The 27,730-nt window shown below is 42.6% G+C and overlaps 2 protein-coding genes across 3 annotated transcripts; both read left to right on the plus strand.

Moving 5' to 3' along the window:
- The first annotated feature begins 1,034 nt into the window (after window positions 1-1,034).
- On the plus strand, window positions 1,035-19,923 carry LOC116435110 (breast cancer anti-estrogen resistance protein 3 homolog). 2 transcript variants are annotated; one of them, XM_031994321.2, is made up of 6 exons: window positions 1,035-1,324; window positions 9,537-9,759; window positions 14,149-14,269; window positions 15,702-15,941; window positions 16,439-17,906; window positions 18,175-19,923. In XM_031994321.2, exons 1-6 carry the CDS (start codon window positions 1,282-1,284, stop codon window positions 18,504-18,506), a joined length of 2,427 nt encoding a protein of 808 aa, XP_031850181.1. In that variant the 5' UTR covers window positions 1,035-1,281; the 3' UTR covers window positions 18,507-19,923. The 2 variants fall into 2 exon arrangements, with proteins under 2 accessions (XP_031850181.1, XP_031850180.1); XM_031994320.2 differs by lacking the exon at window positions 1,035-1,324 and adding an exon at window positions 8,455-8,952.
- A 5,932-nt stretch (window positions 19,924-25,855) lies between these two features.
- LOC116435126 (uncharacterized) lies at window positions 25,856-27,445 on the plus strand. The gene is given in 4 exon segments (XM_076366795.1): window positions 25,856-26,053; window positions 26,280-26,738; window positions 26,912-27,063; window positions 27,319-27,445. Coding segments are annotated over 4 exon segments (936 nt in total).
- The last annotated feature ends 285 nt before the right edge of the window (window positions 27,446-27,730 follow it).

The following is a 27,730-nucleotide window of genomic DNA, read 5'->3' on the forward strand; positions in this document are numbered from 1 at the left end:
ATTTTCAGGGTTTCTGGAAACTCTCTCCTCCATAGATAGGGGGTGGAATTTAGTAGACGGTCGATAGGAAATTTTCGCTGCTAATAAAAGCTCTCTTTCTGTTTGTCCGTTTAATCGAACGAGATATCGCAGTAGCCGGATCAGGACTATTTTTAGGATCACTTATCGCCGAGCACCCCTTTGATCAGATTCACCCTCTTAACTCTCGTTATCAGCGGATCTAATTGAATTTATCTCCGCCACCCTTTCCCGCTGTAACCCTTTATCTCCCCCTGCTTATCAGCTATTCCGTGACGAAGTGAAATTTCGCTTATCCGCGCTTATTAAATCGCCCGTTTCCCCGTTCGCCCTTGTTAATTATCCCTACTCCGAGCTACTGCATAATTTCTTCCCTCCCCTTTGAACCCCTTCATTCGATCCACATATAACTCGATTTGAAGTGAATCGATATCCCAGAATTGCTTCGGCGAACCAAAGTCAAAATCTACAAAATTATACAAAAGAGAAAATACTTCTCAAGAAAATAAAACTCCCAATTAAAAACCATACACTGAAATACACATGAAAATCACAGTATAATTAACCATTCTTACCATTTGCACAAGTATTCCTTCAAGATTCTCTAATCCCAACAAATTAAATAAAAATAACCAACGAATCCCACAGCCCAACCATAAAGTTCAAACAGTTCTCAAATCATTCCCTTCAAACCGACACAAACTATACAATATTCATTCTCAAATTCAGTTCAAAATTTCCCTTGGAATCCACCCTACCGTCCAACGATTTAAGAGCACTGCCAATCCTATCCTCCGAAGGATCAACCCTTCATCCCCATCAATTTTCCAACACCATCCCAACTATCCTCATTTCAATCAATTATTCCGACCTTAATCCGGCTTTCATTTTCGTTCATTAATACCCTCCCTCTTCCTCCCTCTCTCTCTCTCTCTGCTAACAGCCCCCTCCCATCACGGCAGTTTCCCTCTCCGTCGAATAAGTCCTCTATTCTCCCTCTCTCCTCAGTGACTCTCACTCCTGGCGGGTTCGGTTGGCCGGGGACTGGCACTCGCCTGTCCATCGGTCTCGTCCGTGTCCCTTCGCTCGTCTCCGCGTTCGTTTTTGCGGCCAGTCAGCTCGGTATCGCATTATGCTACGGTCGCGCCGTTGCCCGTCGCTCCATCCCGCTCGTCTTTACCGCCGGTGCAGCCTCGTCGACGTGCCGCTACCTGGAATCGGTGCAACGTGACCCGCGCCGCCTGGCATGCATGCGCCAGGAAAATGGGAAAGACCGCCAGCAAGCTGAAATCGAAGCGGAGCCAGAGTCAGTGTCATTTTATTGTTTTTTTCTCCTTTTACGAATCCCAATCGTGCCACTTGCGCATCGATCATCTTGCCATTAACCGTTTGAGTGCTGCGGAGCGCTATAACGCTCTTGTGTTGTGCCAAAATTCTTCTGTTTATCGGTATCAACTATAATTTTCTTACTATGTTTTTCAAGAAATAAATCAAAGTAAATTTATCTGAATAATACTTTTTGATATTTTAATAACACAATATTTGTGATCTCATTAGATAACTACTCTTATTCATTTTTTTGCATACACTCACTTCTGCATTTTTGGTAAATATCCACAAAGTTGTCTAGCATCCAAACGGTTAAGGTTTCATGGAACATCGAGATCGAAGGTTTGAATTGTTTCCCGCTCGAATTTCGTTCGCGAAACGGGATCCCGGGGAATTCTCACTTGTCTCGATAGAAGTTGAGTAGAATGTTCTCTTTGGTAAACGTTGTAATCTGTTTTGGAGACTTTTAGTGATTTCATGGAAGTTTCAGTTGGATTAGTGACGTTGAGAATGGGTTTTTCCATGATTCTCTGTATTTGTAGTATTTAGTTTGAAGTTCGGGGGATGTAATGGTGCTTATGGAATGTTTTCGATGGTAGATCGTGTCGGTTCTATATTTGGAAGATGTTTTGAAATGTTTTACTGTACGTTGTTTTTGCGTTGGTAGTTAATCGGTTTGAGTGACAGTTGATCTCGCGTATCACGTTCGTGACGAGGTGATTCGGTTTCATGGTGAAAGGAAAGTGATGAGTCGATGAGGCTCGGCGAGCACGTGCTGGATGATTGCAGCGAATCTCGGGGCTGCGAGATCTCATGGATCGCTCGGAGGATGACGTTCGATCACGTAATTCTTTTTCAAGAGTTCATAAGGAATTTTCATGAGAGAACTTCCTACAAACAGTACTCCTCATTTATCCTACACTATATTCAATTTTCATACCACAAAGGTCCGATAAAACATGAAACTTTTCATCGGAATTATAAATTTCATTTACTAAAAAGAATCATAGCATATAATTACATTTTAGAGCAAAGAATATTTCCAAAACAGAATGTTTATGAATGACAAACAACGATCGAGATACGAAAGCAAATATTTATTTCTATACGCTCTATACACGATACCTCAAAATTCGACATTTCCATTGCACTAATGAACACCGTCCCATCGAATCGACCGAAATGTAAATAATTCGAATTCCGATTCGAACGTTGTTTCCAGTAACGACGGGAATTGGGATTTCGAACGAAACGATCGCAGGAGCACGCGAAATAAGGGGATATCGTTTTCGTTTGATCAGTGACGCGGCGCGTGACGTAAAATTGTTGCAAATGCGTTGTTTGTCAAACAGTCGGAGCGAGATAAAGACAAACGAACGCGTCGTGGGGTGGGGAGGGGGCCTTTATCGTTAACCGACGCCCACGGTGCCGATCGGCTCGCGGATCGGCGCTCGGGACACGTGTAGAATCGCGACAGACTGTTTTATTTCAAAATCGGAACTGGCACGGGGTATGCTAAACGTAGGATGTAGGTCGCGAGGTGGTTCCCTCATGCGCGGCCTCGCGAACGATAAATCAGCTGCCGCGAGCGCAGCGGAAAAACTGAAACAAACAAACGCGGACAAAGTATACGGAGCACGTATGAGCATAAGTAGAAACAATCCGTCTTTCCGTCGAAATTGTTTCGTAACATGTTCGCCACCAGCGTCGCATATTTCTGACGGGCGCACGAAATCTTATATTTTACATGAAGCAAACGAAATTAACCTTATGGATGTTGTTGCTTGAAGTTATAAGCTACGGTGTTATATTTGAGAACTGAACCGTTTGGATGCTAAACAACTTTTGTGTATGTTTACCGAAAATGTCTTATCTTATCGTTAGTATCGATGAAAAGAAAATAGGTTCGGAAAACATGGACAATAGGTACAGCAGTAAAACAGTGACTCGGTTAATCGAGGTCCTACTGCAATTATATTCGAGTGCAAGTGTTCAAGTTTCTTAACTCTGCTACGATCTACCTTCGAGTTAGAAAATCACGTAAGAAAATCATTATTGAACTACGTATCCTTTAGCAATAAACAAAATTTGTTCACCTTGAATCATTAAAATTTCGATGATTCATTTGAACCATTGAAATAACTGAAATTCTTAGCAAATCTAATCTATTTTCAACCACTAAAATAAATTCAATTTTAATAATTCAATCAAGAAAATCATTATTGAACTACGTATCCATTCGCTGGTAGCGAACGTGTTAACCCTTTGCAGTAGGCAATTGCGTGTCACGCAAGCGACAAAATATTGTTCAGTAATGTGCCCGTAAAAAATGAGAATGAGCTGTGGAGAAAAGAATTCAGTGACTCGGATATTGGACGGTGAATAAATTTGCATCAGTGTCGCGAGTAATTACGAAACCGTTAAACAGGAAGATTTCATTACTGAATATTTTATGTTAATGCCCGTAACGCGTGAATCGACCGGTGAAAGACTGTGATTAGGGAAAGAATGGACATTTGAAATGGTCATTACGCGGAAGATTCTTCGAAATATACAAAACCTTCAACATATGAAGCTGAATTATATATCAATTGCTTGACTAACCCTTTGCACTGCAAAAATTTGTCACTAGAAATATTCAATTTATTTTTATAAAGTATGGATGACATTTCTTAACACTAGAACTACCGTACCAGTGAAAATGACTGGTTTCGATTGTTTTGTTTCGCAATTACTGGTATCTATAATGAATGTTTGAAGAAACCGAAAATAGTTTATTGTTACAATTTTTATAGGGATTACATATCAATCGTTTTAAATCCGCGGTGGTTCTAGTGTTGAACTAACTTAACGAGGAATCTATTCACGAAATAAGGGGAACAATGGTATTTTATTTCCACATTTCACGCATCGACAGATTACTCGAGACTTAATGTTAAATACGAAATTTTACAATTCCGATGCACCAATCGAGTGGTGATTGAGAGGCACCTTTGGAGTGCAAAGGGTTAACAGGGAAAGAGAAACTCATTTGAGAGAAAAAATCATTTGCCCACTGTTAATGTATAATACATTCTATTCACATTCAGATTCCCTTTTTTTTTATAACTATAATTTTTATATCCAGAGTCGAAATATGAGTATACAGTTAGGCGAGTCGAAGATTCACCGATGTTCTTCCTGATTTTTATATTCGCGATTTCCCCATGAACTTTCAGCGGATCTCGTTGACTCGTTCGGCTCTGTCAGCTGTGCACAAAAACTGGGTCCAATTGAAATTCCTGTCGCGAGGTAAACGCGCATACAATTACGTGTCCACGGAGGAAACGGGGGAATCTCGACGCACGTTTCACGTGAATAAAACTTTTCGAGAAACGCTCGCGACTAGCGCGATAAATTCTCTGCGTCCGTCAAAACCGAGGATTATTTGAATTATTAACGCTAAAGCTACCGAGAAATTAAATTGTATTTTTGAATTTCCTCTATAGAAACTTCTAAATAATAAACCAAGAGCGACCAACCCGAAAATTCGGTCATCAAAATGTCGATACTCCAACGTTTCGCCCATGAAACAAGCAAACACGATAATCGAATGCTCAAAATAATATTTTACAGCCCGTCAATACCCTCGCATACTGCGGAGAAACTAAAATCCCACAGTTCAGCAGCAACTTTCAATCACTCTACCCGAACAAAAACCATTTACATAATCCGCATAAATTAAATTAATCTCCGACTCCTACCGATCTTTAAAAACAGCCATGTCCGAGCCTCTTTCGTCATTTTTCGAATACTGCATGCACGAAACGAATAATCGAAGCTCATGAATAATTAAATAATCGAGAGATTCGATCGACGGATGAGTCGCTAAAAACGGAGAAAAATAGAGAATATATTCCGTTCGGTACGGCCTCGGCTCGCGCGCAGCCGTTCCGACCTCGTAACGCGTATCGCGCCTCTTTCAGTCGATAGTGCCTCTCCAAACGTTGCATAGTTATCTCGGTAAACCGGCGACCTTATCAGTCGCCAGGTATTATGTCGACGAGAGAGCGAGCGACCGGCGCGCGACGCAAAACACACCTGCATTCCACCAGTCCGCTTTTTGAATCGGCAGGCCACCGCACACGGAGTCGTTCTTCTCCTCGTGTGTCCTGGCCTGTCCTCTCTCGAGTCTTTTTCTCTCAGCGGGGTGTCCTTTCTGTTTCTTTCTCCCGTTTCCTTTGTTTCCCTTTTCTACTTTTTTTGCCTTTTCCACGGGCGTAGTGGAATTTTTCACGGGTAACCGATGCTCGAGCTTTCGAGCTTTCTGGGAACGTTGCGATTGGAATTGGTAGCATTGCCGAGTGAAATTTATTTAAATTGTATTATTAGTATTATTATAGTTAGTTTAATATATTTTCCTTCGTTTCCCTTTTCTCCTTTTGAGCGTTCTCGGTTGACACTGGGAACGTTGCGATTGGAATTGGTAATATTGCCGAGTGAAATTTATTTAAATTGTATTATTAGTATTATTATAGTTAGTTTAATATATTTTCCTTCGTTTCCCTTTTCTTTCGAGTGTTCTCGGTTGACACTGTGAACGTTGCGATTGGAATTGGTAGCATTGCTGAGTGAATTTATTTAAATTGTATTATTAGTATTATTATAGTTATTTTAATATATTTTCCTTCGTTTCCCTTTTCTTTCGAGTGTTCTCGGTTGACACTGGGAACGTTGCGATTGGAATTGGTAGCATTGCTGAGTGAATTTATTTAAATTGTATTATTAGTATTATTATATTGTTACTATTGTTGTCATAATCATTTCAGTAATTTTATTGTGATTTTAATTACTATAGTTACTAAAATTCCTTTTGTAGCTGTTTCAATAGTTCGATCTTCCTTTGTCCCATCACTCGAACTTGACATAAAAAAATCGACTTCAAGAATTCTTTATTACTCAGAACGATCGTAGGAAAGATTTTCCAATCGGTACCATCGTAAAGTAAAAATCCCACGTTCAACAGGAACAATACAAAACCAAGCCATTCCTATTCCCAGATTACATAAAACGTCCAAACGACTTAATCACCGATCGGTAGATCCTTTCCCATAAGGAAATTACTACTCGTAATCAATGAAACCTTAATGCATATGAATTAGAGAGACACTCGACCGAGCAGAAAGAATTCAACGAGACTGCAGCAGTAGCCAGCAACAGTCGAATAAAAACACGATACGATGGCGCAGAGGGAACAACCTTTTATTCCCCAATATTTCTATTCGAACGGCCGGTGGCGAACGATCCGCGCGTCACTGGGCGTTCGTTTCACGAAACATAAGAGCGGAAAGGGTTAAGGGGCAACGCTCGAATCCCGGCGACTGGAAAGGCTGTCGAGAACAGGTTTATATCTGCTTCGCGCGCTAGAAGGCGAGCGAAGATAAACGGATCGAAGCGAAAGTGAGCCGAGGACTTCAGTTTCTGGCGAACTGCTCGCAGGATCCGCACGTGGCTTCGACAAAAGAGCCTCGCGCTAACTTCGCTCCCTGGGCCGGCGGTGAGGGGAAGGGAAAAATACGCACGCATACGTGCACACAGGCGGGAACTTCATAAATCGTAAGGACCGCTGCGCGAACGATCGTGGGCGGTTCGGCGTTCGCGTTTGAATGGGATCGGGAACACGATTGTCCGGGGCCAGTTCCGTGGTTATGCGCGTGGTCGTTCCGCTGCACCTGTGATCGCGTTCGGAACCAGCCGTGGAATTTCAATGGAAGATATATTGTGTCGTTGAGTGGTATTTGTCTGCGCGCGCTCGCCGAGCGCATAATGCAGATTTCGTGTATACTTGTTGTTTAGAGATTGATTTCTTGGGATTTTTGGTTGTCTCCGATGGAACGTTCGCTTGTACCGATATTTTCAAATGGGATTCATGTATATTGAGATGTTGAATATTATGTAGAATGTTTGTGTATCGGTTTTGTTTGTAATTGGTGCTTAAATGAAAGGTGCGACAGGAATTCTTGTATTTATGGGATTTATATATATGAAGAATATTATGTAGAATTTTTGTGTATCGGTTTTGTTCGTAATTGGTGCTTAAATGAAAGGTGCGACAGGAATTATTGTATTTGTGGGATTTATATGTATGAAGATGTTGAATATTATGTAGAATGTTTGTGTATTTTTGTTTGTAATTGGTGCTTAAATGAAAGGTGCGACAGGAATTCTTGTATTTATGGGATGAGCTTCGAAGATATAGGAGAATGATGGTATCGATGAATGTTAGTGATTTTGTTTGATTTTTATTGTAGTGTTTTATTAAGAGATAGAATTTTTATAGTTTGAGAATTTTGGTGATCGTGTGTGTTGTATATTTATGTGTGATATTTGAAGTGTAGTTGTTAGTATGATAATTGATGGAAGTGAATTTGAATGGTTTTGGAGTTATTGAATTTGTCTACGTGGTCGATATTTCCGTTCGCTGTAGAGTGAACAGGTGAACGGTGAACGCGAGGTTGCGACGAAGGGAAATGAAAGGTCGAGAAAGGAGAATGTGTTGAGAAAAATGGCTTACTGGTCGATTTTGTTGGGGAATGACGAAAATATAGTCAGTGGAACCGAGGAGACTACGGAAGAACCAAATTAATTCTAGTTTAACGAACACGGAATTTGAAAGAATAACGGAGAATTTCAATAAAAGAAAGCTATCCAGGGAACAATGCGTTGTTCTGGAGAATAATGTTTCCTCTTGTTCGAACAAGATCTTCATTATGGTTGACCTTCTCCTAGTTAACGTCTTGTTGTAAACAATAACTGCGGTGTGTCTTTGTTACATCGGAAATGGTCAAAATTATATTGAGTGTACCGACGCAGCAAGTGATAATTATAGAGAGAAATGAATGGAATAGAAAGAAAAAATTTTACTTGAACACTGAAATATTCAATTTGAAAAATTAAATACTTGAACGCTTGTATATTTAATTGAAAAAATTAAATACTTAGAAACTTGAATGTTTAATTAAAAAATTAAATATTTAAATACTGAAATATTCAATTTAAAAAAGTTAAATACTTAAAGACTTGAATATTCAATTAAAAAAATTAAATACATAAATACTGAGATATTCAGTTAAAAATATTAAATATTTAAATACTGAAATATTCAATTAAAAAATTAAATGCACAAATACTGAAATATTCAAATCAATATATTCTTCCGCGTAATAAAGTAGATGCAAAGAAAATCCAGATTTAACAGATACTATTTCTTCTGGAAACGTTATCACTAGAAAACTACTAAGCAGGAATGTGCCAATACTCTTTTGTTCCATTGCAGTTCGATAAATATTTTTCGCGACGGCCGAGAGACGGAATGATATCCGTCCGCGATACAATGGCGTCACAGTGTAAACGGTCTCGGTCGTTCCTGTGCCGTTGACAATACGCTTCGCGGAATAAGACAAGCGCGCGTGTATGAACAATATCGATAGGAACAATTAGCCGGGGATTGGGCACGCGGTTTGTGACGCAACGAGCGCGTTGACACGATTTAACCCGTAAGCGAGCGGTCCGGGATTGAGATGATCGTGAGCGACAAGGATCGAGGACAGAAAAGTAGTGGCATGCGTGAGTATTCAGAGAAATTCGTCTGTGGAACACGCCGACTGAAGCGACGGGCTAATCGTTTAAAAGCGTTGAAAAACAAGGAACGTCCGGAAATATTAATTGACAGAGCACGCTTTCCACGAGTGTTCTAATTACTTCTTCAGCCCGATCGAAAGAAAACATCGTGTAAAATACATAGAAAGTATTGGGATAAAATATTCTCTTATTTTTAACTATATAATATTTTTTATTGAAGTAATTATCTTTTTTATATTCCAAGAGTACGCTTTCCACGAGTGTTCTAATTATTTATTCAGCCCGATTGACAGAAAACATCGTGTAAAATATATAGAAAGTATTGGAATAAAATATTCTCTTATCTTTAACTATATAATATTTTTTATTGAAGTAATTATCTTATTTATATTCCATTGCTGAAAGTGTCTACTCATAATTATCTCCAACCCGAAGGAACACATTAAACATACTTACATTTCGCTGAATGGAATATTAATGTCGCAATTATAGTTCATGTGTTCCCGGCAGTTGTCCACGGAAGCACGGCTCGAAATAGGAAAAATAATTGGTGGATTTCTATTCTTCAGGCATAGCATGGAGCTTCCGGTTCCCATCTATGGGCACCCTGCAAAATCTAGGCGCCAGCGGCCGTCGTCGGAAGAGGAACGGCATATCCTCTTCAGCTTCTTGTAAGGAGCTCTATCAGAAGCGGCACACGGTTCATCTGCAACCGGAAATAATTATTCAAAAGCAGCCCTCCCTCATCGTGACGCCTCTGTCACCGGAAGACCTGCCAGAAGAGAGCCGGAGGTAACAGCATGTCAAATTAACCACGAACTTACCGTTTCACACGCGAACGACAAGTGTCTCCCATTCGAGTCACGGATCATCCTGTATTTTAATTGCAGTGAACCCCTTGATTGTCAATATTTTGAAACTCGTAAATTAGAAGTCTGCAATGTTTGAAAATTAGTACCTCAATGATCTTCATTTATAAAATTGCTGATGTTAGAAAATTAGTACCTCAACGATCTTCATTTATAAAATTACTGATGTTAGAAAATTAGTACCTCAACGATCTTCATTTCTAAAATCGCTGATGAACCCTGGACCATACCATGTTTAAACGTTTCAAATTTCAATAATCCTTTTACGAATTCTTGATTACTCCGAATGATCTTAGAACAGATTTTCCAATTAGCATCACCGAGGAAAAGTAAAAATCCCACGTTCAATAGGAACAATACAAAACCAAACAACTCATTCCTATTCCCAGATTACATAAAACGTCAACAACTTAATTACCGATCTGTTCCGTAAGAAAATTAACGAACCAACGACCTTCATTTCTAAAATCGCTGATGAACCCTGGACCATACCATGTTCAAACATTTCAAATTCCAATAATCCTCTTAAAAATCGCCAACATATAAGAATTCATAATTTCACGCAACTATTGTACACTTTGCAACCCGTTCTACGATTATTTAACTATTTAACGAAATCTACCGGTCGATCTATCGATCCATCGCCAATTCAGGGGACCCAGAGCTCCGAGAACCCAATCCTTTCAGCGACCCACAGTTCCACGATGCATCGGCATTCCCCGTGTCCCGGGCCCTGAATGCAACAGTCTTCGAGATACCGATCTACAACACCTTTTCCCTCAACCCCGTACGTCCGTGCATAATATACCGCGGTAAAAAGAGAACGAAACGGAACACAGACCTCAGGAGTCGAGGCCTTGAAAGGACTTTTCCACCGGAGTCGAGATTCTCCTCTTATAAGTTATGAATTAGCCTGTCGGAGGGTATGCCGGGTGCAGGAAAATAATAGAGGCGGCGTGTCCCGAACCGGTTTTCCTCGGTGTTAGCCTTCGAAATAACGCCCTGGCGGGAGATCAGAGAGCGCGGGAATCCCATAGAAACGGAACGGGGGAAACTGTGAACCTTGTACCTCTTTCGTAATCCTTTTGAGAATACACCGGGCGCTTTGACACGATCGTTGTCCCTGTCGTGTCGATCGGGCTGCGAGAGATTTATCGGAACGTCTGGAATGGCGATAAGACAATGATCGTTTACAGTCGAGCATTTGTCATTCAATTAGTGCGCGATTAAATCTGATACTTCTCGGAACGTCTCGAATTCTTGAGCGAGGACTTCGAAGGATGTCGCGAGAGATACTTCATTGAATGTATTGGTGTTTGAATATATTTCGTGAGATGTGTTACGTTATGAAATGTAGAGGTTTATATTCACGTTCGATGATAGAATCGATAACGAAGGTACGGCTGAATATTTATTCATTGTAACATAAGGCTTTTATCGCCATACGTTCATTCAAACTTCGACGCGTACGCGTATATTTTCGTCCGATGCATCTGCTTGTCTACGTCATGCAGAGCAAACGCGCGTCTACATATTTGCAATGCTTTGTAATCTTATCGTGTCCTTCCATTTTAATAGTACAGTCCTGTCATTGATCATATTGCAAATAGAGTCGCGCGAAGAATGTCAAATATTGTATCAAGATATCCGTTACACCCTTTCAAGAACTTTCTTGATACACTGTTTCCCTAGGGGATAGATCTGTTAGGGTATCGTCTTAAGTTGCGCTGTTAATTAGAAATATTAGCCACAGTAGGTTCCAGTTGTCTTCGGTTAATTTCAATGTTTCATGGACTCCTGTTCATCGAATTCATAGGGGTCAGCCGGGGTTATTTATGCAGAGCGTTCGGGGCGGCACGGGTCGGCCATATCGCGCAGCCGGCCGATGCAAATGCAGCCTGCAATCGTTGCAGGTTTGCATGCGAGATCCTGTCGCAATGACATTAGAGCTCGCAGGAAGATAAGGCACGCGGTTTACTTCTGCGAATGGCACGCTATCCGCTCGCATCTGAACCCTTTCCGTTGCTATTTATAACACCGTCGACTCCCAGAAAATTGTCCCCTCCTCCCCTCGACGCACTACGTAACACCAATTTGCAACGGTGACTGCTGCATCCCAAATATAGTCTGAGAATGCAATCCCCCATTCGAGGAACCTTTCCTTTATTCATGAAAAGAGCATCCTACAGTTTCTTCGATGTTCGAACATCGCACTAGAAAGTACCCTAATCTTCTGTATTATTAATTTCAATCTTCGATTCCGTATCAGGAGAGAATTTCTTGTAAACTCCTTAGGAGTATGATTATATTCACATGGATTAGCGAATTTAAAATAAAAATTGTCATAATTAAATCAAGGATGACTCAAAACGTCGATTAATTTAATTTCATTCTCGCACTGAGTTCGTTGAAATGAAGTCGCAATTAACACTAAAACCGATCAGTTAAATTGAAATAGTTTTTTTAAAGTTCCTGTATAGAAACTCCAAGAGTTCTTCATCAAGAATTTCTCAGGGAAACATCTGTTATCCTAATAATTGCAGACAGAAGACATCAGGAATAGGTTACTTTTATCAGTCTAGTAGGTTAAGTGTTAACACTAAAGCAGTTAAAGTGACTTTTCAAAATTTCTTTATAAAAACTCTAAGAGTGCACCTACCAGAACTTAAATTACTTTACAATTCAGTGTGCGTATTGCTAAATCAATTTCATCAAGAATTTCTCAGAGAAACATGTTATCTTTTTAATAATTGCAGACAGAAGACATCAGGAATAGAAGACACTTAGCTATGCAATTTTGCTAATTGCTATAGTACTTAGAAATATGAAATTTCATTCAAATTATCTATTTAAAATATATCGCATAACAATATTGATATCTGAGTGTTAATATGTACAGCAATATACGTTGATCTCACTGAAAATCTCCACCCGAACAATTCAGTTCTCTGAAAAGTCGCCGGTACGCAATGTGTTAAGACTCCTTTCCTGTTCCTTGATCAATCGATCCTTCGACTTCCCCGAACAATAGGAACAAAACAAGAGCACAGATGCGTTTTACGGGTTCCTAGACCCTTATCGAACGCTTTTGTCCGACGCAGGCGCGCGGGCACCCTCCGTGCAGCCTCCCTACCCTACCCAAACAGATCAATAACCCCCGCCGCCCCGGTGCTATCGACCAAACGTAACGCCGGCTGATAAGGAACCGAGACCCGAGCCGGCCGGCGTCGACGCTCCTCCGAAAAAAAATCGGGATAATCTTTCGCCGCGCGGTCTCCGATCGAATGCTCGGTGTCAACCCGACACTGAACACTGCTCGAGGACGAAGAAAACGGAGGCGTGGGTGAGAACGCGACGGGTGCGTCGCAGTGACGTACGAAGTGCATACGAATCTCGATGTACTTTCACGCGACGATCCTAGGGACAGATGATTTCCGGAAATTATGAGTTACGTTGAAGATTATAATAAACGCCATTGAAATTCGATACTTGTATTTAATATTCTATTCGATGTATGTTTAATGAGACTTTTGAAGGCATTAAACATGCATTTTGTATTAACCTCCATTGTACAGAACGATCGAATTCACCTAATAACGACATGCATAATACCTATATCCCATATTTATAATTCAGTCAATTTTCATAACATTCTCACTGCAATTTTCTCCCCTACCTTTGACTCGTAAATAAAACAATGTCCTTCATATCATCCCCATAATCAATTTCTACTTCACTATCTCTTCCAAAGTTGCGAATTCATTGAAAAATCACGCTCCACGAGTAAAAATTCCTCGAAACTAGAACCAGCATGAATATTAAATACTACTCTCCCCCATCCCCCCTGCGTCACAGCGACGCATCTCGCAAGGAACTCCGCTAGTTCCCCTCTGAAAATCCCCGGAATAAAAAAACTAATACATGGTGTCCAGAAGTCACAGAATCGTCTGTCAGAGGAAGAATGAAAATATTTTCGTTGACGCGGGAAGCGGTGTCGCCCCCCGTTCTATTAATACCCCACGAGGGCGCCTGCGGGGTCCTCCGAAAATACGGCCCTGCTCGCGTCGTGGGTTTCCACGCACATAGTTCAGTGGGGTGCGCGCGCTCGGCCGGTGAGCCGTGTGGCCAAACCCTATCCCTTGCCTCGACGGTCTCTCGCGTGTCCGAGGAAAACATTTTCCCGGCGATCGGCTTGAAAAAAACGTCGCTCCCGCGCCTCCGATCGAGGGTGATTGTACATGCACGCGGCGGGGTAGGGACGGGGCGCGAGATGTGAACGGTGCCACGGTGAAAAATCACTTTTTCGACGCAGGTCGTCGGAGGTGAGAGCCGAGGAAGAGGAGACGGCGGACAGAAGGGTGGACCAGGACGCGGGTTCCGGAGAGGCTGCCGGGAAAAGGGTTGACAGCGGCGACTATTCAAATTTACCCATGGTGAGTGGCTCTGCATTTTTCAAATGTTGCTGCACACTGGTTTCCGTTCGGCTTCTTTCGGAGGTTTGGGCATGGGTTCGGGATCCGGTGTTTTCAGGGACAACACCCCTTGTGTACAGGGAGGAAGTGACTAATGAGAATCTGTGAAGTTCGGGAAGTATCGGAAGCCTGTTAACCGTTTGCGGAGGGAGGTTCTTTAAAGTATACGGAACCTTGGGCAGACCTTGCTGAATTAGATATCGAATGCTTAAATAATGTAGAATAAGGAAAGCGTGTGTTGGTTTTTTGATGATTGAATAGTTAGATCGTTTGTTTGGAAGTTGGTATTACGAATATGGAAGTTTGATCGGTAAGGACACTCGTTCGAAAAGGGTTAATGAGGATTTTGGTGGGATTTTGGTAATTATTTAACTGTTGATTGAAAAGGATGTGTTTCGGAGGTTTGAAGGTTTTAGGGTGTGGATTGTGATTTGTGGTTGAAATGGATTTGTGGAATTCGTACGAGCTATTTCTGTAGTATTAAGGAATGAGGCTTCGTGGTTTGTGGATGTTTGGAGCGAAGATGTTAAGAGAGGTTTGGATAAATAGTTTGTTTCAATGATAAGAGATGGAATTAGATATTGTTATGATTATAGGAGATTGAATTGATTTTATCGATATAGCGACGATAGAACGTGGTCATCTTCGAGACGCGGTATTGGGGAATGAAGATATCGATGATCGCTTTGGAGAAACTCGTCAATCGGCTAATTCAGCGTGATCATAATTGGATCGTTCGTACGCAGCCGTCTTCGCGATCCGGGTTTCACGTGCGACAGAGTGTGTCGGTGATAAGTCGCGCACACGAACGCGACGATGATCTCTTTAGTGGCGAAGCACTCAAGGCTGTTCTCGTTAAGCCAATTCCGTGGTCTCGCAGAGTCGAGACACTTCGTCATTGATCCGTACGACTGTCTGCGAGGCTTACGAGGCAATCACAAAATGTTCAATTACAATTGTACCTCGCATCGATCGAGAGTGCAACGGACGTTACGGCGACCGCGTGTTTCGCGTGGATCTCAGATATTCAGATAAGATACGGGAAACTTGACATTTCTCTACAATGATTTATTCAATCGAATATTGACGATGTATATTATAAAGCTTGCTGAATGATTCGAGGATTGAAAGTAATTTATTCCACGAGCAATTATGAGAGGTTCGATTATTATTTCTAAACTTCGATCAAAAAAATTACGAAGATAGAAATGAGTGTTGTTCAAGGTTTAGTTCGAAAGAATAGTAGTATTCGTAAATTATAGAAAGAAAGTTCACGTTAGCACGAATATTGTGGTCTAGTAATGAAGTAGGTGTTCTCATTTCGAATCGCTGGTTTCTAGCGTGCATCATAGCCTACTGATTTAACATTCTCGGTCTGGGATGTCTAATTTAGGAGCCGCCAGAAGAGTCGACGCGTAAACTCTTGGAGCGGGAACTTCGACTTCTGGATCCGAGGGACCTAAGATCTCACGCTTGGTACCATGGCAGCACGCTGCGGGGCGGTAGAAAAGGAGCCGAGGCGGAAGTGCCGAACGACGGTGACTTTTTGGTTCGCGACTGTGCCTCCCAACCCGGAAACTATGTCCTCACGGTCCGATGGAAAGGTCAGCCTCTTCATTTTGTCATTAACAGGGTAAGTGATATTCGATAGACGACGTTTCAAACATTTGCAGCAGCTGTAACTGTCTGGAATTCAACAAGAAAATTATCTAATACAAAAGAATGGAATTGTGTAATCTCTAAAGATTGCATAAACATTCACTAGAAAACAAAGTCTCCATTTTACCTTTAGCTCCCTAAAACTTCTAGCAAAAGAAATACTTAACCTTTACCTTCATGATGTTAATTATTGAAGTAAATGAATCAATCATTCCAGATAAAATAGCTGAACATATTACCAAAGATATACATTTAGACGATATCTCTAAAGATTGCATAAACATTCACTAGAACTTAACAAAGTCTCCATTTTACCTTTAGCTTCCGAATACTTCTAGCAAAAGAAATAACCTTCATCTTCATGATGTTAATCATTGAAGTAAATGAATCATTCAAGAAAAAATAGCTGAACATACATATACATACATATACATTTAGACGATCGTACTAACGACCCTGTATGCTTTCCAGGTCGTGATCCAACCGGAAACAGTCTACGAAAGAGCGCAGTACCAATTCGAGGACGAAGCATTTGACACAGTTGCGGACTTGATAACATTCTACGTCGGCAGCGGTCGGCCCATCAGCCAGGCAAGCGGTGCTAGAATAATCACGCCGAAGCCTAGATCAGTCCCTCTGACCAGCGTCGCAGCGTCCGCGAACAGTCAACACTGTTCCAGCCCCTCCTCGTCATCCCTATCAACTGGGTCGCCACCTCGCTTACCTCGCAAGCAGCAACGCAGCCACTCGTTGACGGCCCAGCATCATCCAACGGATCAGCACGACGTTCGCCAAGCATTGAATCAACAAACAACGCCGCACATGCCAGTTCAATCCAGCACTCTGCCTCGAGTACCGCCAATTCAGAACCAACCGCCATCTTGCTCCCTGTCGCTGGGCCGTCAGAAGATCACCAGGGTCATCTCCGACCCAGCACTTCAACAGCAACAACAGCCTATCCTTCAACCGCCCAACTTGAACCACCAGAACTCTCTAGGATCAGCTCCCCCGAAACCACCTAGAATACCCTATGTCCCCAATCATCAACACCACGGGCATCATCATCATCACCACCATCACCACCATCACCAAGGCTACCAGGCATCGGGTAGCGACAGTGGAAACGGATCTGGGGACAGCGAGTTCGAGACTAACAACTCTGGAGGCACTAGCAACCCTTCAGGGTCTGCTCCTATCAAAGGAGTAGTCATCAGGAGCCATTACGCGACTAGCAACGATGGCATCAACGGAAACAATGGCAACGAATACGAGCTATCCGCGGAGGAGCAGTTGGTCGTGGCTGTGCCATCTTTGGAAATCTCTACAGCGCTGGACATCGAAGGATTTACTACTCTTTTGCTGCCTACTGGAGACCACAGGCCTCTCGACCCCACTGCGTTGAGAGGTGTCTCTGGAATGCTTCACGATTCGGCGCCCAGAGTGTTGGCTTCTCATCTGACGAAGATCGATTTGGAGCTGGCACTTCTGCCCGGCGCCGGGAGCAGGAACGGCTTGAGCGGCATCGAGTTAGCTACCTTGCCTCACGGCAGGCAGGTCAGAGTAGATCTGATCGAAAGATCTGAGTGCTTGAAACTGGTGGTAGCTGTGACGGTGTTAGCCGGAGCCACTGCCATCGAAAGAGCCGCGACTATCAGCAAGTGGATCAAAGTGGCAATTGACACGAAGACTGCGTTGGGCAATTTATACGGGTTCTGTGGCGTGATGCTGGGCCTGTGTCTGCCGCAGATACAGAGGCTAGCGAACACGTGGCATCTGCTCAGGCAGAAGCACACGGACGAGGCGTTCAGCTTCGAGGCGAAACTGAGGCCGACGTTGCGAGCTATGAACGAGTGCACAAATCCGCAAGCCCCGAATACCACGCTGCCACATTTGTTGCCTATTGCCTTGCTGGGTGAGAGAGGGCCCGAGGACGTGTTGGGTGTGTTTTGAGATACTTATCTTTCTTGTAACTTCTATAATCTCGGATAATGACTGATAGCGTGTATGATTGCAATGGAAAGCAAAAATTAAAGAAGACACTTTCTAGATATAAATCGTTATCAGTTTTTTATCGACTTGACAAGTTTTATCTGGCTATTATTTGATTACATAAATGATGACTACTGTGAGATTTATTTGAATAACACGTCTATATATAATTTCGTGTATTTCATAATGAGTAGTTAACATAAATATTATTTTCGTAGGAACGGCTGCGCCTTCGAGCCTAACAGCCGCCATCTTGTCGCCGTGGGAGAACTCCGCGCCGGACTGCGGCCTCTCGATCGTATGGTCCCACTTGGAGTCGGCTCGCAAAATGGCGGAGAACCTACCGTTGTTCCGCAGGAACGCGGAGATCGCTCTGGAGGGTTCCAGAAGTGACGAGTTACTTTCCGACGCGTTTCGAACCGAATTTCATATAAAATTTCTATGGGGCAGTCGGGGATCTACCGTGGCGCCGGAAGAGAGACACCTAAAGTTCACGCAAGTCCTCGACGCCATGTTCGACAAGTGTTCATCAAGCGAGGTGGCGGCCTAAACGACCAAAGCATAAATTATTTTGTATAAAACTGCGATCGGCGAACTCGTGCAGCGTAGACACGAGGACAAATGAATTCTTCTGTAATATTTCTGTCAGTAGCCAAGTTCAGTTGTTAACTTCAATTTTTGTACGTGAGTGTACGGATATTCTGCGAATTTCTATAATCTTTTCCGCTGAAAACAGTGAGTCAGGCGATAAGTATTCTCTCTTCTAAAATTATCGTTGCATGTGCTACTTCTAGGTTACCGTTAGTCATGTATTTACTTGTACATATAATTGGAAAACGATTTGCTTCGTAAAGATAAGCGCTTCGTCTTGTACTTTCCGAATGATTCTCAGTCTTTGTAAATAATTTCTGTGTTTCAACGAAGCGTTCATTCAAATGTATTCAAATTTCCAAGGTTCGTTATTCTGAGTGAAACAACTGAACTCCAAGTATAAGCTATTCTTCTAGTGTCCACGCTGTATGACGCTTCGCGTGGATCGTTGATGATTTTTACGAACTTTTTTCGAGAACAAACAAGAAGGGACCCGAACGAATTTCCGTTTCGCTTGATTTACGTGTAAATTATGATTATGTAATTATGTAATTAAATAACTGTAATTAATTGTAATTCTCACGATGAGTAGATGCATATTTTATTTAGCGAGGCTCGGCGACGAGCCTGTGTATACTTTAGTCCGACGGTGTTCGATTTCGAATCGCGCGCCACGACCAGCCATTTCGCGCAGTACTCGCTCGACCGGCGAAACGTTCTCTTTTTTATTGAACCGTAGCTCGTAAGGGAATCCGTGATCATGATTTTTCTATCGAGACGAACGATTCACGATTTAAATCAAATTCGGTCGTAACATAAATACGTTCGGATATATTCGACACTGTTGCGTATCATTGATCACATGAAGCAGTAAACTGATACCGTTTAAATTGGCTAGAAGTTGCTTTCTGTACACCGCAATTACGAGCATTCGCAATAATTACATTCGAAATATGTTTAATATTCACACTCGACCGTATTCATGTTACTATCCGATAAAAGGAAACGGTGACAACGAAACGGAGGAAGAGGAAACGCCCAAAAAACGCGTTCGTAGCAATAGATCGATCGTGTTCACAGCCGAGAAACAAACAATCAAAAGTGTAGCATTAACGCGACTGGAATTATAATCACAATCTTAACAATAAAACGTGTCATATTTAGCGGATAACGATTATCGAGCGTATCAAGGATGAATTGTTAATTAACGACTCGCATTTACCGTCTCGCGACAAACAGTGACGATATAATAATCAAACTCAGTTGAGGTATCATGTACTTAACTTTAACCGATTCTATATTCGGCCAATAAAAAAACGTTGTAAATGTTGTTTACGTTTGTTCATACTTAATATAATATACAAAATGAAAATCAACGATGTAATTGTTCTTCCATTTCCGGAGACTTGTAGTCTATAATAAGAAATGATTTATTTCATATGCGCACCTTTGTAATTCACTTTCGACTACAAATTTTGATCAGTCGGAGAGAAAGGTTGATCGCTGCTAAAAGTGACCAACTTTCCAACTTTCGCTACGTAAAATTCAAACTCGAAGTGTACACTTTAACATGTAAATGTATAATCATGAGAAAGTATTGAAATTCGCATCTGATAGAACATACTTCTATTGAGTTTTGCATCGCCAAATACAACAGTCAAAACGAATCTTAAATTCAGAGTCATTATGCTACTCTCAATTTATAATACTTTGTTAAGAGGAACACCAATTGCCCAAAAAGACCCAAGGAATCATATAAACTAATTTTTAAGGCACACCCGTTTCGCTGGATTCTTACATTACTTCATTTCCATTTGATTACAACAATTATTTTCTCCTAAAGGTATTAGCTATGTCATTTTAAGCTCGCCACGTTTAATCGTTGCATACCAAACGTCTTCAAATAGCAACAATTTTTTGGTTTAAAAATTAAAATGGACTTTCGGCTGCTCAGATCAGGTAAATACCCCACGGTGGTTAGGTCAATACTTATCATCTGTAGCAATGAATCTCAGTCGATCATACCTTGCAAAAGAATCATCTACTGTTGGTAATGTTACATGTGACACAGAAATGGTAATGGAGTTTCAACGCTTCAAAAAGTTAATTTTGCAAAATACTTTGAACGTTTATTCTAACCAAACACTCGCAGTATTTACTTTCTTATCGGTAAAAATATATTTAAGTAAATATATTCCTCCCTTTGGATATCCTCTTCTTATTCGTACAATATAAGAATTGTATGTTCAACCCTGTTTATCAACTCTTCACTGCCCTTACAACAAAGGAAGCACAATTAACTCTTTGCAATATACAATTTACAATATACAATTTACAATATACAATTTACAATATACAATTTATAATATACAATTTACAATATACAATTTACAAATTCTTTGAAATATACAAAACCTTCAGCAGATGAAGCTAAATTACATATCAGTTGCTCAACTAATTGACAAAAATGAAACTACGTACTGGTCTCTTGCTGTCTCAATAATTAAGTCATTTGTTTGTGACTTGGCGTTCCAAATATGAACATTTCATCTCACTGAAGTGCCGACATTCGTCTGCAAAGGAGTAATCTCCAGTATCTCATTTCTGAGCCGACTACCGATAATCACAGGTGAAGACGAGTTCTCTCGATAAGTAGTTATGAATAAACATGCGCAATCTTGCCTATCTTAAAAAGTAGTCTAAAGTGCATAGAAATGGAAAGAAATGTCCCCGTCCTCCGAATGTAAACGGTTTTTCATTATTTCTTCGCGGCGAACAAATAGATAAATTCGTTCGCTTCCTGTTTCGCGTGTCTGACAGTGAGATAATATGCGTGTATCACGCGAGAGCCGGGCAGCAGCATACAAATCATCGAACTCAACGTGTTCGGCCGTCCCGCTATGTTGACGTTTTGTGTGTCAAGTAGCTGTAATAGATATTCTAATCAAGGGGGTTACACGGTTAAAAGGGTCACTGATGCACGGTCCTTTCGTGTTACCTCTTGGATTTCCAGATTTTTCCATTGGGTCATTCTGAATCTCTCCCGGATGATTTGCAGATGCTCTGCGGACTCTCACTTCACAGAATCATAATTAATTCTTAACGCTAGATCTACCAGACAGTTCTTTTTACAGTTATTGAAAAGATAACGTGATTCTCTGAGATGAGAATCATGGGTAGAATCAACAGAAAAGAACACGATTCTCTGAGAAATTACCAAAGAAACTGATTTAACAATACGCAAACACAATAGTAAATGAATAAAAATCTCGATAGACGCACTTTTACAGTTTCCACAGAAAACTGTCAAACAGTTAATTCCACTGGTTGGTAGTATTAATAATAATATACTCGCCCTCATTTCTAATTTCCGTAGCATTATCTAAAATTCCCCGAATATTCGTTCCTAATTTGTACCTTCGATTACACGGATTTTATAAATCAATGTAACACGAACGGCTCGAATGCGCTAATACCGAACGATATTTATCTTTCCAATGACCAAGGAAGCTGAAAGATAAGTGGCTGGGTGCCTGAGAATTCATTTAATTAACGTTAATACACCCGACCGAAGTGAAACGATAAGGGAGCACGTACGGAAGCGTGAACAGTTATGCAATTTATTTTTCATTATCTTCCAACGGCGGTTATTACGTGTTTCCCAGAGGCGATCCTCAATTTTACCGATTTCCATCCTAAATCCGAACGGTCCGCATAGTGTTGCAATTACGGGAAGATAGAGGCTAATCCGCTAGCGGTCAAGATGGAAATAGGTGGAGGGAGCGGCATAGAATCGTGAACAGAAATCACTGGTTCACGCTCGCTGGTATGTCGATGCATTTCTGTGTCAGTGGTAAAGGTCTAATAGCGGGCCCGATTCTCCTATTCCTTTCGGCTTTATTATAGCTGCCGGTACACCGATAATTTCTTCAGGATCGCTCGCAGGGAACGGGTCCGGCGTTTTTTTTTTTCTGGCTCGCGATAGTATGTAAGTTCGGAGAACAGTGCTTAGCCTAGAAACTCGTTAAACGGAGGGACTTCCTAGTACGGTTCCGAAGTACCGAGGCTGTCAATCACTGCCAAACCGACTAACTCATGCAAATAAACTCACACGATAATTTGTCACTCAACATTGCGGTACCTGTGCGATCGAGCACGAGCAAAATGTAATGTAATTATGGATTAACCCTTTGCACTCGAGAGGTGACTCGGTCACCACTTGATTTGATACAGCGAAACTGTGAAGTTGAATATTTAGTATTTCAAATGAAACTTTGTATCGCTACAGGAAATATTTAAATAAAATTTGTCCCTTAATTTATATATGAATAATCGTTAAATTAGTTTCAAACAGTGTCGTCTATATCTCGAAGAATGTTAAATACTTCCAGTGAAGAACTTTCGAAAGGGTTAAAAGTAGAATCTACATTACTCCAATGAAAACTCTGTTGACATTAGATTCAATATACTATTCCAATTGCTTCAGTGATAATTCAATATCAGTTCTCGATATTACTCAATGATCACAGAAGGTAATCAGATTAACCATTACGTTTTAGCAATCACCGATACCGAGTAATCAAAGTACATTCTACCGAAATTTGTTCTGTCTAATACTCGTTAGGTCTCTTACTTCACTGGGTGCGTCATCCGGTGTACCTAAGAATATCTAAATCGCCTACGATCATTCATGCTCATCGGATCGTCTTAGGCATCCACGTTCACACGCGAATAGAGTAACTACCATGATCTTAATCGCAACGAACACTCGAAGGAGACGAGATTAAAAACATCGGAGGATCAGCTGTCGAACGATCCTGCGGCCGCTACGATATGCAACGATCGCCGACCGTGAAGCGATCGCAGGCTACAGCGCGTGACGCGCAATGAAAGATTACGCGCCCCCTTTGCGCAACAGCCACGGCTTTTTGACGCGGCTGTACTTTTCTTTTCGATGACTCGTGACCCAAAATTTTCGGTCCGAGGCGTCCGGAGCCGCAGCGGACCGAAAAATCCGCCATGTAGGGCGAACTCCTTCGATTATAGGCGGGCAGCCTCGATCATTATGTCGGGGCGCACGGCAATTCGACTCGGCAAGTGTGTCGCGTGGTCAACGACATTCGTTCGCGGCTCCTACCGCCGTTTTTCTCCTTTTTCCCCCCTTTTTTCGTCGATTTTGCGCCGCTCCTCCGATCCGGCCAGCTCGGCGCCAATTTTTTCCACCTCGGCCGGCTCCTCTGCGATCGATCCGACACGGAACGGAGAATTGGATCGGCAAATACGTTCACCGGAGGCACGGCCGACGATCTCTCCCGGGATCCCGGGTCGTTGCGGCACGCGGCGATTAGCGAGATCCTCCTAATAAGAAGACACCACGACAGCATCCCGCTACTGAAACAGTTATGATGGATCGCAGTTAGAGCGACGGTCCTCCGTTGATGGGCCGGACCTTGACAAAGAAAAGGAAAGCCTCGCGAAGCCAATCGGACGTTCGGTGCATGCGATTTTTGCCCGGAATCCTTGGGAATCGCGGTCGATTCGAGGACGAGAAACCGCTGACTCGGTATTCGCCTAATTTCTTGCCTCTTAAAGGGTTTAACACGATGGTGAGAGGCTCTGGAAAGGATGTCTGCGGAAATTCGACTTTTTTACAGGATAGAAAGATTAGCACTGGCGATCGTTGAAGGTGTCCGTAGTTTTAAAGAAGTCGAGTGACTGGAGGAACTTTCTTGGATATTAAGCGTTAATATCGATAATAGAGTTTCCTTGATGATTCACGTACGAATTACGATGAAAGTCAAAACTAAATTACATTAGATCACAGTTGAATATAGCGGAGAGCTATAAGATAGCCATCGTAATCTCGAAGCTTGTTTTCAGAAATAATTAGAGACTGCACAATCGAAAAAATGGCGTTAATCACGGTACAGGAAGCAGTCCACTTTCATTACGTCATAATTCGATCGTGGACGATCCCGGGTCCGTTGATTACATTAATGAAATTTTACTAAACGACCGATATCACAAGCTCGTGTTCCGCGATGCGAGAAGCTGGAAGTCGTCGTAATATCTCGAGCGCATGAATCGGAACAGGTTCGGAGACCAGCGCCGGGAATTTCTGCCCGGAGATCGGTGCCGACTTTTGGCCGGGAATAATTCGGTCGAGGTAAATTGCGAGCCTGGCACGTGAAGAAACTCTGTTTTAAAACTGGATCTTCGGGGTCCGTGGTGGACAGTGGCGGGAAGATTGGTCAGTGCCATTGAAAATAGTGCCAAAGGCGTGTGGTCATTGGCCGCGCGGTCTGCCCCCCACGTAAGTGCGCAAGCTATATAGAAGGCCCCGCTCAGAATTTCATCTTCAGAGTCGAGAGTCAGTGTCAAGGAAGTCCAGCTGAAAGTAACGAAGTGAGTAGTTCGCACGGCCGTCATTCTAATCCGGCCCCGGGTAGCGGGAACCTCTCTGCTAATCTCGGGAGCGATTGTACTTCCATCTCGTTCGCCGGCAACAATACATTCTTGCCCTGGAAATTAACCAACGTCGCGTTCTTCCGAAACTACGCGTACTCATTTTATCGTTCGTGTGAATCCTCCTTACACTTTACTCAAACTTTGGTTCTCTTCTAATTTCCTCCTTTCGCGACTGTCTTTCATTTATATGAACACACTATTAACTAAAAGTACTGTGCAACCTTACTCTGTAATAATTGAATCAAACTCGTTGAAATAAGAGGAATGTCCGTGGTATTGTAACTGTTCCTGTTCGTCGATCGCCTCGTAATGAACATTTGAAACTTACAATTCTTATACTAGATCTGTTTCCAAAGGAACGAAAGGTTCACAGGCAAGCTACGATCGCAGAAGTTAAAAAGTCACGGTTATTCGCGGCGACCAGGCATCAATGAAATTGCCACGCGAACAAGCCACGACGGTCGAGTGTTCCCGCCGCTTTCATTCAACTCCGAAGTTCGCGTACGCTCGCCTGTCACGAAACGTTCGGTACTATCATTTTTTCTCGCGTGATCGGCGCAAGGGCGTGCGTCGGTACGGCGCGACCGCGTTTCCCTGTAACGGTACCGGTCGAGTTCAACAAACCGGCAACATCTAAATACCGAGAAGTGGGCTAGCCGGTGCTGCCAGGGCGACCTTAACCGCTCCGGCACACTTTCCGGCTGTCGCGCACCCCGCTCGGTTTTACTTTTTCACGGTTTTCGTATGACGGTCAAGGTCTAACTGAAATGCACCCGGAAGAGCCGGAAGAGTCCTCCCCGGGGACCGGTTGTCACGAGGCTTGCGACGTTCTGTTGCAGAATGCAGCGCAACCAGTACGCGTCGTTGTTCTTGGTGGCTCTTGTGCTGGGGCAGGCGGCCGCGCTGCCGCAGAGCTCGCAGTACCCTCAGCAGGTCCAGCAACGCGTCAGGGAGGACCGGAAGTTCGCGGAGAAACCGAACGCGATGAAGAAAGTGGGCATCGACGATCTGAACGAGGTGAACTCCAATCAGATTCAGGTGAGAGTTAGCTACTCTTGTCGTTGCGACTTTATTTTGTAGAATGTTGGGCTACTTGCGATATTTATAACGCGCGTGTGTGTATGTGTGTGTACAAGGAGGAAGTAGATTTGTGGAAAGTCAGAAAATTTAATAGGAAATTTGTAAAGGGATGGAATATCCTGATCGCGTTAGATGAAAATGGTGTTTAGCGCTTGGAGCTCAGATTATTGACTTGTTTCAATAGGAAGCTAATGGCGGCAGCTTCTCCTGGTCCAACATGCTGGGAGTTTTAATGAGAATGTTGCTGGGACGAGTGGCCGGAGACAACGAAGCGAGCAAAAATGAAATTGAGGATGGCGTGCCGGCTAGTCCGTGGGCCAATGTGGTCGCAGTGGGTCTGAGAGTTATCACTGCTCTTATCGGTGGTCCCCAGAACGGCGATGTCGAGGGCATCGACAAAGGCAGCAACGATGGAAGTCCCATGCAGGTACTCATCGACTGAAGTAGAAGATGGAAATTGAAGATTCCTAGTTTGAGGTTTGATTTAATATAATTTCATTTGTTTGAGCAGTTCATCAGCATAGTGGTGAACCTTCTGGACGCTTTGAAGACTTCGTTCTCCCACCGCTCGTTCACAGCTAGGTCTGCTGGGAGAAGGGACACCGTTTCGGAGGCTGCTGTGGCGTCTATCACTATGTTCAAGGTACTCCATTCAACTTTTACTTGTACTTTTATTCAAATAGAATTGAACGAGTGAAATTTCATTAGCTTCAGCTACCTCCGTGCATTGCGAGCGAAATATTTGTTCGATAATCACGTGGAAGTCTCGACAAATATTCTTAGCCTACCTCTAATTCTTTGGCTTGTCTGATGTAGGGTTACATGAGGTCACTAAAAAGCTTCAACAATGTTGGCCGAGCTGATGACGAAGGTCAACAAGGCTGCGCCGAGCGAGCAATATGCGAGGCTAGCGCCGAGTGCGTATCGTTCGCTCAGGGGACGTCGTCCATCTTCTGTCAACTGGGATCGTAAGTGCCTACTTCGCGTTTACAACTTGTCTAATTATTAGACTGCGGATTTCTCTGTAATTTATTGCTTCTCGACGACTGAGAACCTTAAACTTTCAACTTAGATGAACGTAGATGAGTCCCCAACAGCTCTACAGCTGACACAAATTTACTTTAGAAGACATTTATCGATTAAAAGTACACGAGCGTCTGTAGTCTACTAATTGCTAAGCAAGCATCTACAGATCATTCGCTTATTTAATCATCTCGTTGAAGGTACGCGACCAGCTACATTCTCCAAAGGCAAAGCGGCATCGGATTCGAAGCCCTTTACGACGCGGGTCGACGCGGTCGCACAGGTCAAGACTGCAGAACCCTATTCCTAGACTGCAACGCAGTTTGAGGAATCGCGTCGTGACCATTCGTGGTTCCACAGACTGGCTCGGTCGCCTTCTAACACGATCGAAGGTCCTCGGACCCTGAACAACGGTCGAGCCAACGTTAACCGATTAATTGCGGCCAGCTGCAATTAATAGGTTAACATTATAGACTCGTTGAAATTTATGGAAAGCTCTCGGTGTCCACGGGACCTGGAGACCGTCCCGTGAACACTGACAGTTGAGCGAGTGTCAAGAGCAACGCTCATTCTGGCAGACCGAAGAGAACTCGAGGAACGGTCGAAGAACGT

Source organism: Nomia melanderi, chromosome 4, assembly GCF_051020985.1.
Source record: "Nomia melanderi isolate GNS246 chromosome 4, iyNomMela1, whole genome shotgun sequence".
NCBI classification, from domain to species: Eukaryota; Metazoa; Arthropoda; class Insecta; order Hymenoptera; family Halictidae; genus Nomia; species Nomia melanderi.